Genomic DNA, 13,949 nt, shown 5'->3' on the forward strand with positions numbered 1-13,949 from the left:
TAGGAAATGGTCTATTAATTTTCATTTTGTATATAGAGACGAGATAACAAGGAAGCTAATTATCTAGCGAAGTTGGCTCACAGCGTTCTTTGTGACTCTACTTTGTATCAGGAGCCACCTCAATAGGTGTATCTTTGGTTTATTGAGGGGTCCTTTGAATTTTTTCTCTCTAGATTAGTTTCCTCTTAGTTTGTACCCATTTACATGCCTGTGAATGAAGATTCCTAGCATTATTCAAAAAAAAAAAAGGGAGATGAAGACGAGAGGTTCTTCTCCTTTGATTAGAGTTTTACTAGTTTACCCCTTTAGCTTTCTTTTATGTAAAGTTTTTATCTAAAAAAATAAAAAAAATCTTTATAAAATATTTTAATAATAGCTTACAATTTTAAATTTTTCAAATCAAATTTTAACAGTTTAAGTTTACCTATATATTTATATTTAAAATAATAATAATAAATGTATAAAATACTCTAAATTGGAATAGAAAATCAATACATAGCTGAAAGATTTTATAAATTATTATTAAACAAAAACCGTTAAAAACTTTGATATCCTCAGGATGATAAAGAGAAAGGGGAAAAGAGGGAGTAAGAGAAAATAAGAGTTTCCTCTCCCATATCCAAACGCCTTTGTCAAGAGAAAGGAAGTAGACTTTCCTTCCTCTAGTAGCACCATTTTTATTTGATTGCTTTCTTGCAATTTAATTAATGTTGAAAATACATACTCAGCTTCTCTCAAAGATAACAAAGCATTTATAAGGCTTTCCTATTTATGATCTTGAATTCAATAACATTATTCCTGATCATATAAAAATGGATTATCGTAAAAGATTCTGGTTTGAGAACATTAACAAAGATAAAAAATAATAATAAAAAAGAAATAAAAAAGAGAATATTTTGATTTGACGGGGATGTCTATATCAAGAGTAAAAATAAGAGGGTTAGGATTTATGATGCCCCATTTTTGGACAAATAAAAAAAGATAAGGATTTAGTTAAGTAATTAATGAATTGGCAATCTTTTATTCTAGGGTAAAAAAGTGTATTTTTATTTTTGAAGTATTTTTCGAGGAGCACCTAATATTTTAACATTTTTGTTGGAGCAATTTTACTTTTAACATTTTTAAAATAAAACATTTTTGTCATTTTCATTAAATTTTTTAATAGTCAATATTGAAATTTTGATAAAAATAATAAAATGCTTCATTCTAATAGTTTTAAAGGCCAAATTGGTCTAACAAAAATGTTATGATACTTGGTGCTCATTGAAAAATATTTTATGAGCAAAAATACTTTTTAACCTTTTATTTTGTGTATATGAGGAAAACAAGAAGGGAGAGGGATTTCTCCATTTCCTTTCTTTTATTTTTTCTATATTTTTTAGTCATGATCTTCAATTTTATTTTATTAAAGAGAAAATGAGAAAAAGGAAGTGGAGAGATTCTTCTCCAAAGCCAAAAAATAAAGACACAAGGAAAGCCAATACATGAAGCCAAGCATAGAGGAGTCAGGACCCTACGATGCACGAACCAAGTTCAGGAGCTTGAAGTTCAAGGAAAGAGAACTTGTGACAAGATTCTGCCTAGGTATTGCATTGTGTGCACGGTCAACGTTGTTATGAGCTACAGAGAAACTGCTTCTGATTAATTAAACTGTATAGAAGGCATCAATCACAGATTCAAAAATATTATGCAGATCTTCCTCTTTCTTTATCTCAACTTATCAGCTGCAAGGACCACCACTACTTGCTTTACAACCTTATTTAAAATTTTACGACCAACCAGAGACTATATTAAGGATTGATTAAGGGTAAGGGTTACTCATAGCCATGCTCAAACTCTTATAAAACAAATCAGAGCCCCGTGAAACTGCTAATTCTCCCAGATCCAAAGACGACTGTATCTTAAGGCATAGTTAAAGGGCAAAGATTACTCACACAACCATAGTCAAACTCAGATCCCAGTCAAAACCATGAGAACCAAGCATTCTTCGCAATGTCTAGTTTTCTCTCTTGTTCTTCAAACAGTGTTTCTGACAGGGTGGGTCAAACAGATCAATGGCTCAAATTTCAGCATCAGCGAAGCCACCATTGATGAACTACACAAGGCTTTGGACGAGAACAAGTTGACCTCCACACAATTGGTTGACTTTTACTTGCAGAGGATCACCAGCTTCAATCCCATACTTCGCAGCGTACTGGAGGTGAACCCTGATGCGAGAGATCAAGCGGAGGAACGGCAGAGAAGTGATCCACTGCGTGCGTCCTCACTGGGATCACTCCGTGGGATACCGGTGCTGCTCAAGGACGGCATTGCCACCGACGACAAGCTCAACACCAGCGCAGGCTCCTTCGCGTTGCTGGGCTCCAAGGTTCCACGTGATGCTCACGAGGTGGAGAAACTCCGGCGAGCCGGCGCCGTCATACTCGGCAAAGCTTCTCTCTCAGAGTGGTACGGCACTCGCTCTCTCGGTCTGCCTTCGAACTGGTGCGCCAGAGGTGGCTTCGCTCTGGTATCTTCTCCTTCCTCTCTCTTCTTTTCTTCACCATTCATTAGAATTAATGACGTTTTAGTACCATAAATACGAAGGTGAACCCTCTTTTTGCAGAATCCTTATGTAGAATCCGGGAATACATGTGGGTCAAGTTTTGGATCGGCAATATCAGTGGCCACAAATATGGTGGCAGTTTCTCTGGGGACTGAAACCGATGGCTCAATTATCTGCCCAGCCGATCTCAACTCTGTAGTTGGCATCAAACCCACCGTCGGTCTCACTAGCAGGGCCGGCGTTATCCCTGTGTCACCTCGTCAAGACACTATCGGGTAATCATCTCCTTCTTGCTAATTCAAGCTTGAATGGTAAAGTGAAATGATGTTATGTAATTGAAATGGATGCTGTTTATTGTTATTTTGTATATGATAGGCCGATATGCAGAACAGTGTCAGACGCAGTTCATGTGCTTGACGTGATTGTGGGGCTTGATCCCAGAGATGAAGCAACAAATTCTACAGCAGCGTATATACCTCAGGGTGGTTACAAGAAGTTCCTCAGAAAGGAAGGACTCGAAGGAAAGAGACTAGGAGTTGTGAGGAATCCATTTTCCCACCCCTATAATGGATCCCTTGCCATTTCTGTCTTTGAAAATCATCTCAACACCATGAGGTAATTAACTATACACAATCAGTTCCGTGTCATTGATCTCTTATGAGCTTCATAGCCCAGATATTTACTGTTATTGATATCACATTATTGTGGGAATTGAAGGGAAAGGGGTGCGACTGTGGTGGATAATTTAGAAATAGCCAATATCGGCATCATTCAGAATCCTTTCTTGAGTGGTGAGTTCGTCGCCCTGTTAGCAGAATTCAAGTTGGCTGTCAATGAATATCTGAAGGACCTCATTTCCTCTCCCGTCAGGTCACTGGCTGACATTATTCAATTCAACATCGATCACCCTGATCTGGTAAGCATCACTATCTTGGGTTTCTCTGGTATATACTCAGTTCATGACAGATCTACCTCCACAATCACATATATATAATATAAGCCTGCAGCATCAATCTAGTTTTGTTTGAACTTTCAGGAGAAGACAGAAGAGTACGGGCAAGAAATGTTGATTGCATCAGAAATGACAAGTGGGTTTGGAGAAGAAGAGGTGGAGGCAGTTAAGAGGATGGAGGAGTTATCAAGAGAAGGGTTTGAGAAGGTAATGAAGGAAAATCAATTGGATGGATTGGTAACATTGGGATCTGATGCTGCTACAATGCTAGCCATTGGAGGGTACCCAGCAATCACAGTGCCAGGAGGGTATGACCAATCTGGAATGCCCTTTGGGATATGTTTTGGAGGCTTGAAGGGATCTGAACCTAAACTCATTCAGATTGCCTTTGACTTTGAGCAATCCACCATGGCTAGGAAGCCTCCTCCCTCTTCACTTGCATCTTTCTAATTTACTATTTTGAGCTTTTGAGTGATGAATATCTATATCTGTCTATCTATCTATATATATATATATCTATGTGTATATTTGGCTCAGAACAATCCACCAAGGCCCTGGAACCTGTGATGTGATCAATTGTTGAATTTTTTTTTTTTTAATCAGAAGAGCAGGCATTAAAACCAAGGATGAGCTAAATCATACTTCCTCTCAAAGGGAGTATAACATATTACTTGAGTTGCATGAGGTTATAGTCGGAATTGTACTTATGATCTCTCATTTATAGGAGAGTTTACATGCTACTAAACTATGAGACCATTAGCTCTGATCAATTGTTAATAAGATTTGATGTTGTGCACTTAGTAGAGCAGTAGCAAATCGTTGCTCCAGGTGCTTCATCTATTGGAGACGCTGTGGGCTGGGGATCTCTGAAGACTGAAGTAGATGTTTTGCTACTTTAAAAGTGAAGCGTGTTCATTTAAAGAACATTTAAAAAAATAATAATAACAAACAACTTGACCTTTTCTCAAATTCAATGGATCAAACAGGGCGTGTGGGTGGGGATCCTCAGAAACAGGGCTGTTTCATGAATTTTTTTTTTTTTTTGGGTTCACTGCAAAAATAAATATTGACCACATTTGTAATCCGGGAGCCTTTTCCATTTGAATCAAAAACTAATTTCCAAATTGACCCAAAAAAAATAATAATTTCCAAACACTAGTATTAAATATGCACTTTAATCTTATTTATAAAGTACTTGGGGGAAAAGCTTTTAGTCTTTTTATAAGGTATTATGGTAATATATATTATAATTTTTTTATTTTACCTTCATTTAACATTGGTATAGAAAAGTTGGGCCTCGTTTGGTTGGAGATAAGTAGGAAGGGGAAGTTGAAAGTAGTGAAATATATCTTGCTTGGTTTGCTAAGACCTAAGAGGCTTAACTTTCACATTTCCCTCAGAATTAGGGAAGTAACTTCCAAATATAATTTAAGTTCTACTTCCCTAGTATTTTTATCAAAAGTAAAATATATTTTTCTTTTAAAAAAATAATTGCAACTTCTTAATAAATATAAATTTAACCAAGCAACTTTTATACTAATTTTCTGGGAAGATAAATTTTCAAAAGTAACTTCATGAAAAGTTAGATGTCAAGAAGTTGCGTAATTAAACCAAGCGAGGATAATATAAGTAAAGTATGAAATTTATTTAATTTTAAATAGAATTAACGAATTTTAAAGTTTCAATTGGTTTCAATGTAAAATGTTAAAAATAATTTATAAATAGTAACGGAAAGAGTATAATATTTATCATAAGTTACATCGATAAGAATTCACGAATTGGCAATAGCATGCCTTTTTTTGTCTTGTTAATATTATATACAATGCATAATAAAATGTATCCTGTTACCTTGCCCAGAAAAATAAAATGTATCGTGTTAGCTAAAAGGTGGAACTTGCTTATTTTGAGAGTTGAATTGAACGTATAATTTTTTTTTCTAAGTATAATGAGTAGGCTTCATTGACAACAAATAATATCTTTCCCAAGATATTCGAGACAATGAATAAACTTCTCTTAATTAAATTATTATTTAATTTATGTAAGTTACTACTCAAGCCAACTTTAGTTTGTATTAAAAATAATTTTAGAATTTCAAAAAAAAGACTAGTTAATGATATTGATAGGGATAGATCATAACTGAAAATAATTTACAATAACAAAATATAGTGTTTTAAAAATAAAAATGATTTTTTATTTTTTATTTTCAAAAATAAAAATGAGAACATATTTTATAATTTTAAAGAATTTCAAAAGAAAAAAAAAGGCTAGAACTTTAGCAACTGTAACCCAACAGGATGATTCGATATCTCCTCGTTTTACAAATTACAAGTAAAATAAAATTAAATAAAGCACAATTTGTACGCCCAAAACAAGAACATAGAATAAAACGAAGTGCACTTGTATGTGGACCCATGGTGAAGGGAAAACAGAGGAGGAGAATGATAAAAAAAGTTTTAAAATGGTCAATTAATTTAAATTAAATTTTAAATGTTAAATTATAAAAATTTACTTTATCTTTTAATTTTATAATTTTATTATACTGAATTTTTAATTTGTTTTTAAATTATAATATAATTAAATAAAAAAAATTATTTTTTATTAAAATTTAAAATATAAGTTATATATTTATATTTGACACTTAAAATATAATTTAAATTAATTAAATTTTTTAGAATATCTCTATATTTTTTGAAAAAAAAATTAAGAGGGAGGGGGGAGGGGGGATGGGAAACGTCAACGGGTCAGATCCGATTTTATGCACCGACCCCAGCGCCACGCCTTCTTCCATGGCTGTTTCTTGGTCTCCGCCATCATTATTTTATATTTTGACTTAATTGAAATTTAGCCAGTTATGATCATTGGAAATTTGGGACTTCATTTTTATTCATAACTTCATTGAATCCTATTAATGAGATTGCAATAAGTTATGTTATTTTGTCCTGTAAATTTATTTTAAATTACTTTATAGTTAATTTATACTTTGAATGAGTTTAGAGTAAATAATAAAACTTTCATAACAAATATTATTCCAATAAAAATCGTATCCATCTACAGAGAGATTCAAATATGCTAGTTCACTCATGCGAGCATGGGTGTTAAAAGAGAAGAGACAATTCCAATAAAAAATCTACATTATAAATAACCAAAGAAAACAAGATAGAGTAGAATCACAGTTCAGTTAATCATACCATATTAAATAATAAATATCATAACACTGAATCTGGAGAAAATATATTTTTCTTAAATAATCTATTTTTGACACACACTCACATGGATGAGTTAAAATTTAAAATTGAGTGAATCATATCAGAAACGTTTGTATTTGTAGTTTCTTCGAACCAGGAGAAAAAACTAAAAAATCTGGAGAAGAACAAGACGTTATAGTAATATTATATTAGCGCAATTTCACTTCAAAATACAGAAACGGCTTTTGATTAACTATAGTGTATAGAAACGAGAACCTGTCTTCACAGAATTGGGACGCGCATTGGGATTGACGATAAATGATGAATCAGAAATTGAAAAGCCATGATTAGGCGATGGTGCTCTTTCCCGGATGATCGGCGGCCTTCAACGTCTTATCGATGAGCTTTCGAGCCTTCCGGCTTCGGATCTCCACCTTCACGCTGGCGCTCTTGTCCATTTTGACGTATGGCTTCTTCTTCGATTTCTTCAACGACCGAACCTTGGACTTAATGCTCTCCACCAGATTCTCCAACTGGTTCGCCATCTTCTTCTTCTCCTTCTTCAAATTTCTCCTATCCTCTCTAATATCGATTTCTATACTCTCTCACAGCTCCACCATTTCTTCTTCTCCTTCTTCGATTTCTTTGCCTATTGCTAACGTCGCCTTCTGGATTTTCTGTTACTCGATTTTTCGCTAGAATAGTACTACAGGTCTAGGCGAGGACACTGAAGAGGCTCCCATTTTATTCATACAGGCTTTGATAAATAGGCTTACGTTTGCACATAATAACGGGCTTGGCCATCACCTGCTTCTCACATTCCCGCGTCAACTGGCGTAAATTAGCAAATTATGTGCCATTTTTACCCTTTGGCTTTAAATAGAAAAAACAAATGTAATATTTAAATATCTGAAATGAGATGAGAAAATTGTAATTAAAGAACAGTCAATTGAGATGCGTATATCGAAAATGCTTTTTACATTTAATGTTGATATCAATTCTATATAAATATAAAAACTAGATCAAGCCAAATGTAATAATATTATTATTTATATTTTAAATTATATGTAATGTAAGTTAATTCACCTATTGGTTTTTCTTATTAAGTGATGTGACACAATGAGGATGAAGCTTGGTAGAATTCTTCTTTTGTGATACATTGGTGTAGAACTAAACATGTTCCTAAAATTGTTCGAATCTAATTAATTAATTAACAACAACAACAACATCAATAATGAATATCACATAGGCATATGGGCGGGACATGTTAGATGTTGACAAAGAAATTTTATTTATACCACTCTACCTTTTTTTCTTGGGTTCAGTTTATCAATAAAATAAAAAAAATTAATTCATTTCTAAAACTTCAACATTTTTAAATAATTTACCCTTTTTAGAAAAAAATACAATACAATTATGAAATAAATTTTGAAAAGGAAGTCGCCAAAGAAATTAATTTTGGTGCATTTTAGTCATCAAATTTGTTGGACCGCCGTCATCCTTAAAAGATTCCACGCCATGCATATCATGATATCAATGTGAACCAGAAGAAATTGGTCAAAACATATAAGCTATAATACATGAAATTTTCTTAAATTATTTTTCATTTACATGAAATTCTTATTTTTAAAAATTTAAAATTAATCTCATAATCTTTGATTTTTGTTTTCACATTTTCCCATACTATTATTTTTTTATTAACAAAAATTGTCATATCAAATTAAAAAGAGACACATAATAATTTATGTAATATCCAATATAAGTTAATAATATTATAAAAATATGGATAAATTATGCTATATGAGTTGCCACGTGCCTTTTTTAATATAACATGATAATTTCTATTACTAAGATAACTAATATAAATGAAAGATATTTTTAAAAATTTATATTTTTATCTTAAAAAAATAAGGTAATAAAGTATATTTAATGAGCTTTCTTGATATGTGAGATTTTATTTAAAAGTATCTTATAATTTAGGATGGAGGGAGTAATAGAGAAATTTGTGATTAAAAAAAATAAGAGGTTAAAGGAGTTAATTTTCAAATTTTTTGTGTGTTATTTACTCAACATTTTTCAAAAGTTTAGTATTCCTTTTGTTCAAAAATATAAGGTATTTGTAATCAAATTTCATCTCCTAATAAAATAGTTACCTACTTTCAAACTAACTTTATTTTTTCTATTTATCTTTATTAAATATCTTATAATAAATATAAAGTTAACATTAATAGAGACATTTTAAAAATAATAATAATTAAATTTTAAAAAATTAAAAATATTTTATATTTTTTAATATTTAATTTTTTTAAAAATATTTTATATTTTTAAATGAAGTGAGTATATTTTAACTAAAAATGTATTATTGGACCAAGACGGAAGGTAATTTTGTAACTGTATCCTTTCTGACGTTGGACAAGCGCCCTTCCTAATTTATGGGGAATCAAATTGCTCACGCTTTTTAAGGCAGAAAGTCAAAACGGTTGTGTAAATAATCATGCACGCCAAATTTGTGAAGCAGGTACCTTGTTGGGTTTGACTACAAATTCATCCTCCAGACTTTTTTTTCTAAAAAAAAATTATACTATTTCATTTATACTTTTTAAAAGATTAAATATTAAAAAATAAAAAATATTTTTAAAATTATAAGATATAATTATTACTTTTTTATTTTAAAAATATTCTTAATAAATAAATTACTTTATATTTATTTTAAAATGAGACATTCTATTAAATATGAATAAATATAAAAAAATATTGTTAATTTAAAAATAAAAAATTACTAAGATGAAAATTTGATTAATAATACCTTTTTTTTTTACCAGAGAGAGTATTAAAAATAAAATTTACTACCCCCTTCATCCCTCATAAATTAATTAATTGTCTCTGAATGTATACCTTATTTTCTTGATTACTTTTATGTAATAAAATATCTTAAATAAAAAACTTTATTAATTATACCATCTAATAAAGGTATTTTTGAAAAAACTCTTATCAATTGTACTCCCTTGGTTAGAATTTATAAGATATTTTTGACAAATCATACCTGTCAATAAAATATATTAAATATATTTTATAATTTTATTTCTTTCAAGATAAAAATGTAAAATTTTAAAATTACTCATTATTTAATACTTTATTTTATGAAAGAATATTAAAGATGAAAAATATAATGAAAAAGATAATATTAAAAAATATCAATAATAAAATTTTATTTTTATTAAAGTATCTTATAATTTAAAATAAAGGTAATATTTTTAAAGTCACAAAATATCTTGTATATTTTAACATGATACTTGAAAAAATGTCTTATAATATTAAACAGAAGGAGTGAGTTGTAACCAACAACTTTTGAATTAAATAAAACATTTTACACAAAATTATATTTTCAATTTTTTTACATATATAATATATTCAATAAATATAAAACTCAATGGCAAGCTATTATAATTGCCATGCTACCTCTTCTCTTAAAATAGATCTCGGGTTCGACTTCAATATTGATATATTTGTACAGACGTGTGCTTGAGTTAATTGTATAAAAATGTGAAAAGTTTTTTTATTTTTAATAGTGTGAGAAATTACTCAAACTAGATGGTCGGCCAAAAAAAAAAAAACTAAAACATAATCCCTGATTACTTGCAATGTGATCCAAAAAGAAAGAAAGAAAGAAAGAGAAAGAAAGAATTGCTTGACGTTACATCGTATGAGGCTATAAGCCTATATCCATTGATATCGATAGGAACATCCTACATTATATTTTTAACAGAATAAGTAATACCTCTTGTTTGATTATATTATAATCTTTCGATTTTATGATTTTTTTTAAAAAATATTTTATGGGCATTTACGATACCCAGTAGATTTTAGATGTTGGTAATTGAAATGCAAAAACTAGGAGCTAGTGTCTTAAAACTTGACACATCAAGGTTTAAATTTATATAGAGAAATATGTTCAAATTTAATGTCCAATGGTGTTTCGATCAGGATTATCTCTAATAAAATATATATGTCAGGAATTAAAAAATGATGAATTTAATTTGTGCTTGAGCCCCTGACATGTATAAAAAATGATTAAAACTTAGATGATTGGATCTCAGAAAATTACCTTAATGGTTAAGGCATGCGACTGGAGCTTGTATATAGGGCACTCATTTTAAATTTGATAATACTTGAAACGAATGAGGTGAGTATAAATAATTGTTAAAAATTATATTTATTTCACATAAATAGAAAATGGATTGTTGATTATTTAATATCTGCTGATTAATTAAAACTGAAATATTGATGTTGTGATTACAAGTAAAATAAGGAATATGATTTTACCTCTTTTTAACTCGTTTGGAGCATGGCATCTAAATGCATTGGCAAGGTCTGATTAAGAGATAAATTGGGTTATCAACTATAAATTTACATATTAATGATATTGAATCTATGTACATGCCAGTTGATCATAACATCAAAGCATGCATGCCAATAATATATAGGCGGATGTAGATTCAGGTTTCTAATAAAAGATTATTAAGGTTAACAAATTAATCACGCAAATGTTTCTTTTTCTTTTTTTGGTAAGTATCTTGATATAAAATTAAGATATAACATAAGAAACAGTCATCACCAATGCATTTGACTAAAAAAAAAACAAGAAGAAAAAGAACAAGTTTAATTCAATTACAAAATTGAAGAAAACGTTTTCCTATTTAATATCATTGAGCAAAAATTAATAAAAGAATAGAAGATTAGTCAAAGAAGGAATTTTTTTTTATTGAATTATGAATTAACAAGGAAGCAGAAATGTGAAGCAATCAGGCAATTAGTATTTGAGTTCACCGTGATATGTCTGCCAAAGACATGAGAAATTATCAGGTGCTCAATGAATATCACACAATCTGTTTTCGTAAAGATTATTATACGATACGAAATATACGTAACGAGTTGTGCAAGTTTAAACATGTGGGATCCATGTCAGATTTGTATCTTAAAGTTTAGAACTATAGATGATGTGGTGTTGTTAAAGTACTTGATAATTTCTTCAAATACTTTGATTATTATTAATTCCGAGGAGTCACGTTTAAGATAACAATCATTCAATTCAAATAAATATTAATTCATGCTATTTTTAACTAATCAAAAGTGCGAGAGTATGTTGTGTTGAATTTTGTCAAATGTTCTAATTGAGTTATTGTAGCATCTCAAATGATATACTTTATTTGTCGCTTTAATATAGGTTTCAATTCTCGGCCCTTTTATTTTTTATTTTTACTTAAATGTAAGTCCTAATACAGGTTTTTAGATGTAAATCAATACTTTTTCCAGTACCATTTACAAGGTTTATTCTAAAAAGTTTATTGAATCTCATTTATGAGTTATGGTGCAGTTTTTTAAATAATATTTGAATGATATTTTTAAAATTACCTTTCATAAAAGAGAAAAAATTATATAAAATTACTTTTTAGATTTATTATATAGAGGCATATTTAAAATTTTATATATTTTTATTCTTTTGATCTTTTATATATTGATATTGATAAGATTGGTAGAAATGATTTATAAAAAAAACTGGATGAGTATATGTTTTCAAAAATATCCCTTATAGAAAATCTAAATTATTTATCCCATCCCTTGATGATAGGGTGTAGAATTTAAAAATGAACTTTTTCCCGTATCATTTAATTGAGGATAAGAATAGAAAGAAAAATTATTTTTTATGTAATAAATAATTAAAATTCACTTCTCTTGATTTGATTAAATTAGTAGACGCTTTTATTTCTTAAATAAGTAGTTGGTTGGGACATGGGATAAAAAATCCTATTAGAATGGATCTATATAAGTCTACATTCTTTTTTTTAGCCAACTATGATTATATTATTTGTTTTCTGTTTTTTTAAGAGAAATTAGGTTTTTTTATGAAAGAGAAAATTAGTCTTTACTATGTACAGAAAATATTCCTGATGCCTGAAAAGATAAATAGGAAATTCAGATGTATGATGTATCTATCTATTAAAAAAACTTTGGTGCTCATTAAACATGAAATAATAGATTTGGTGGGTAAGAAAATGTTGACTTGTATGTCATCTGACTCATCTTAATTATAAAATGACCACATTTGTCACATTCATGGAATTGAGAACTAACAAAGCGGTGTATCTCTGGTACGATTCTCTTCCACTGACTTTTCCTTGTTTTATTCCTCTAAATGTCGGCAGTCCAATAAATAAATCAACACAAAAATTGAAAGATTCTAACACCACCTCTAGTGTCGTATTCTTTGATCCACATTGATAATACTCAAAATTCAAATGGTATTTTTCTTACTCTTTGAATATTATTGTATAATTATACATTAACCAAGGGATGTTTGATTCAATTAATCGAGAGAAAGTTTAAATAAACTTACTGCCAAGCGATGAAATAAAAGAAAAATAATTTTACATTAGCAACCTTTTTCCAAAGAAGTTAACTTTACAATGCACAATGGTAAAAACTTGAAAAAAAAAAAAGACATTATTAGTTTTATTTAGTAAAATACATGATCACAAGTACTCCCTTGAATCCCTCTGCTCCTATTAGAAGTGAAGAGAGGATTTTTGTGTCAAATTTATGCTATATTATTAAATTTTTATTCTGAATTGATTATTTTATTATGTATTAAATGTTGAGAAAAAATATTATTAAAATGTGTACATCTAATAAAGACAAAGTTAAAAACTTATTATAATTTTAAATCAAGTTAATAAATTTTAATATTTTTTAATTTTAATAAAATATGTTAAAAATGATTTTAAAATAAAATCGGAGAGATGATTTTTTTTTTCTGTCATTTGGCGCATTGGTACTTAAATGAGTGTAGTCCTTTGGGAGACCACCTATGAGTTCCTGCTATTCACGTTAATCATAGTTGTCCGTATTAACGCTACAATTAAGAACAAATAACGATGCTGTGTTCATCACTAATATTGCCGGAAATCACTATCTATTAACATTAATAGTGGAATTCTCTTTGATTTCTGCGTCATTGATTGCAACTTAATTATAATGGACAAAGAAACCTTCCCCAGTAAACACCATCCTTGTGTGTTGGCCTGAAACAAAAACAAAAACAGGAATTGAGATCATAACAGGGGGAAAAAGCTCCCCATGACTTCATATATTTATTTACGGACATCCCTTCAATTTTCAAAATAAATAATCATGTCTGTTTTTTTTTATTCCCTGCATTACAAGTTTTGAAGTTTTTGCAATATTACTTTTTTTCTAATATTTAAATCAC

At 29.6% G+C, this 13,949-nt stretch overlaps 2 protein-coding genes across 2 annotated transcripts; one reads left to right on the forward strand and one right to left on the reverse strand.

Moving 5' to 3' along the window:
* The first annotated feature begins 1,722 nt into the window (after window positions 1-1,722).
* Window positions 1,723-4,121, forward strand: LOC129293569 (probable amidase At4g34880). The gene is made up of 5 exons (XM_054931601.1): window positions 1,723-2,509; window positions 2,606-2,820; window positions 2,921-3,160; window positions 3,263-3,461; window positions 3,582-4,121. Exons 1-5 carry the CDS (start codon window positions 1,970-1,972, stop codon window positions 3,945-3,947), a joined length of 1,560 nt encoding a protein of 519 aa, XP_054787576.1. The 5' UTR covers window positions 1,723-1,969; the 3' UTR covers window positions 3,948-4,121.
* Window positions 4,122-6,858: 2,737 nt separating this feature from the next.
* LOC129292076 (uncharacterized) lies at window positions 6,859-7,399 on the reverse strand. The gene has a single exon (XM_054929591.1). It carries the CDS (start codon window positions 7,225-7,227, stop codon window positions 7,030-7,032), a length of 198 nt encoding a protein of 65 aa, XP_054785566.1. The 5' UTR covers window positions 7,228-7,399; the 3' UTR covers window positions 6,859-7,029.
* Window positions 7,400-13,949: the final 6,550 nt, after the last annotated feature.

This window comes from Prosopis cineraria, unplaced genomic scaffold (genome assembly GCF_029017545.1).
Source record: "Prosopis cineraria cultivar Desert tree isolate PC_DT_omini unplaced genomic scaffold, ASM2901754v1 PC14, whole genome shotgun sequence".
Classification (NCBI taxonomy): domain Eukaryota; kingdom Viridiplantae; phylum Streptophyta; class Magnoliopsida; order Fabales; family Fabaceae; genus Prosopis; species Prosopis cineraria.

Bases quoted from the DNA above. Each gene is read 5' to 3' on its own strand.
- LOC129293569 (XM_054931601.1), top strand. From the start codon at position 1,970: ATGAGAACCAAGCATTCTTCGCAATGTCTAGTTTTCTCTCTTGTTCTT. The intron at 2,510-2,605 runs GTATCTTCTCCT...CTCTTTTTGCAG, and splicing joins CCAGAGGTGGCTTCGCTCTG to AATCCTTATGTAGAATCCGG. The intron at 2,821-2,920 runs GTAATCATCTCC...TGTATATGATAG, and splicing joins CCTCGTCAAGACACTATCGG to GCCGATATGCAGAACAGTGT.
- LOC129292076 (XM_054929591.1), bottom strand. From the start codon at position 7,227: ATGGCGAACCAGTTGGAGAATCTGGTGGAGAGCATTAAGTCCAAGGTT.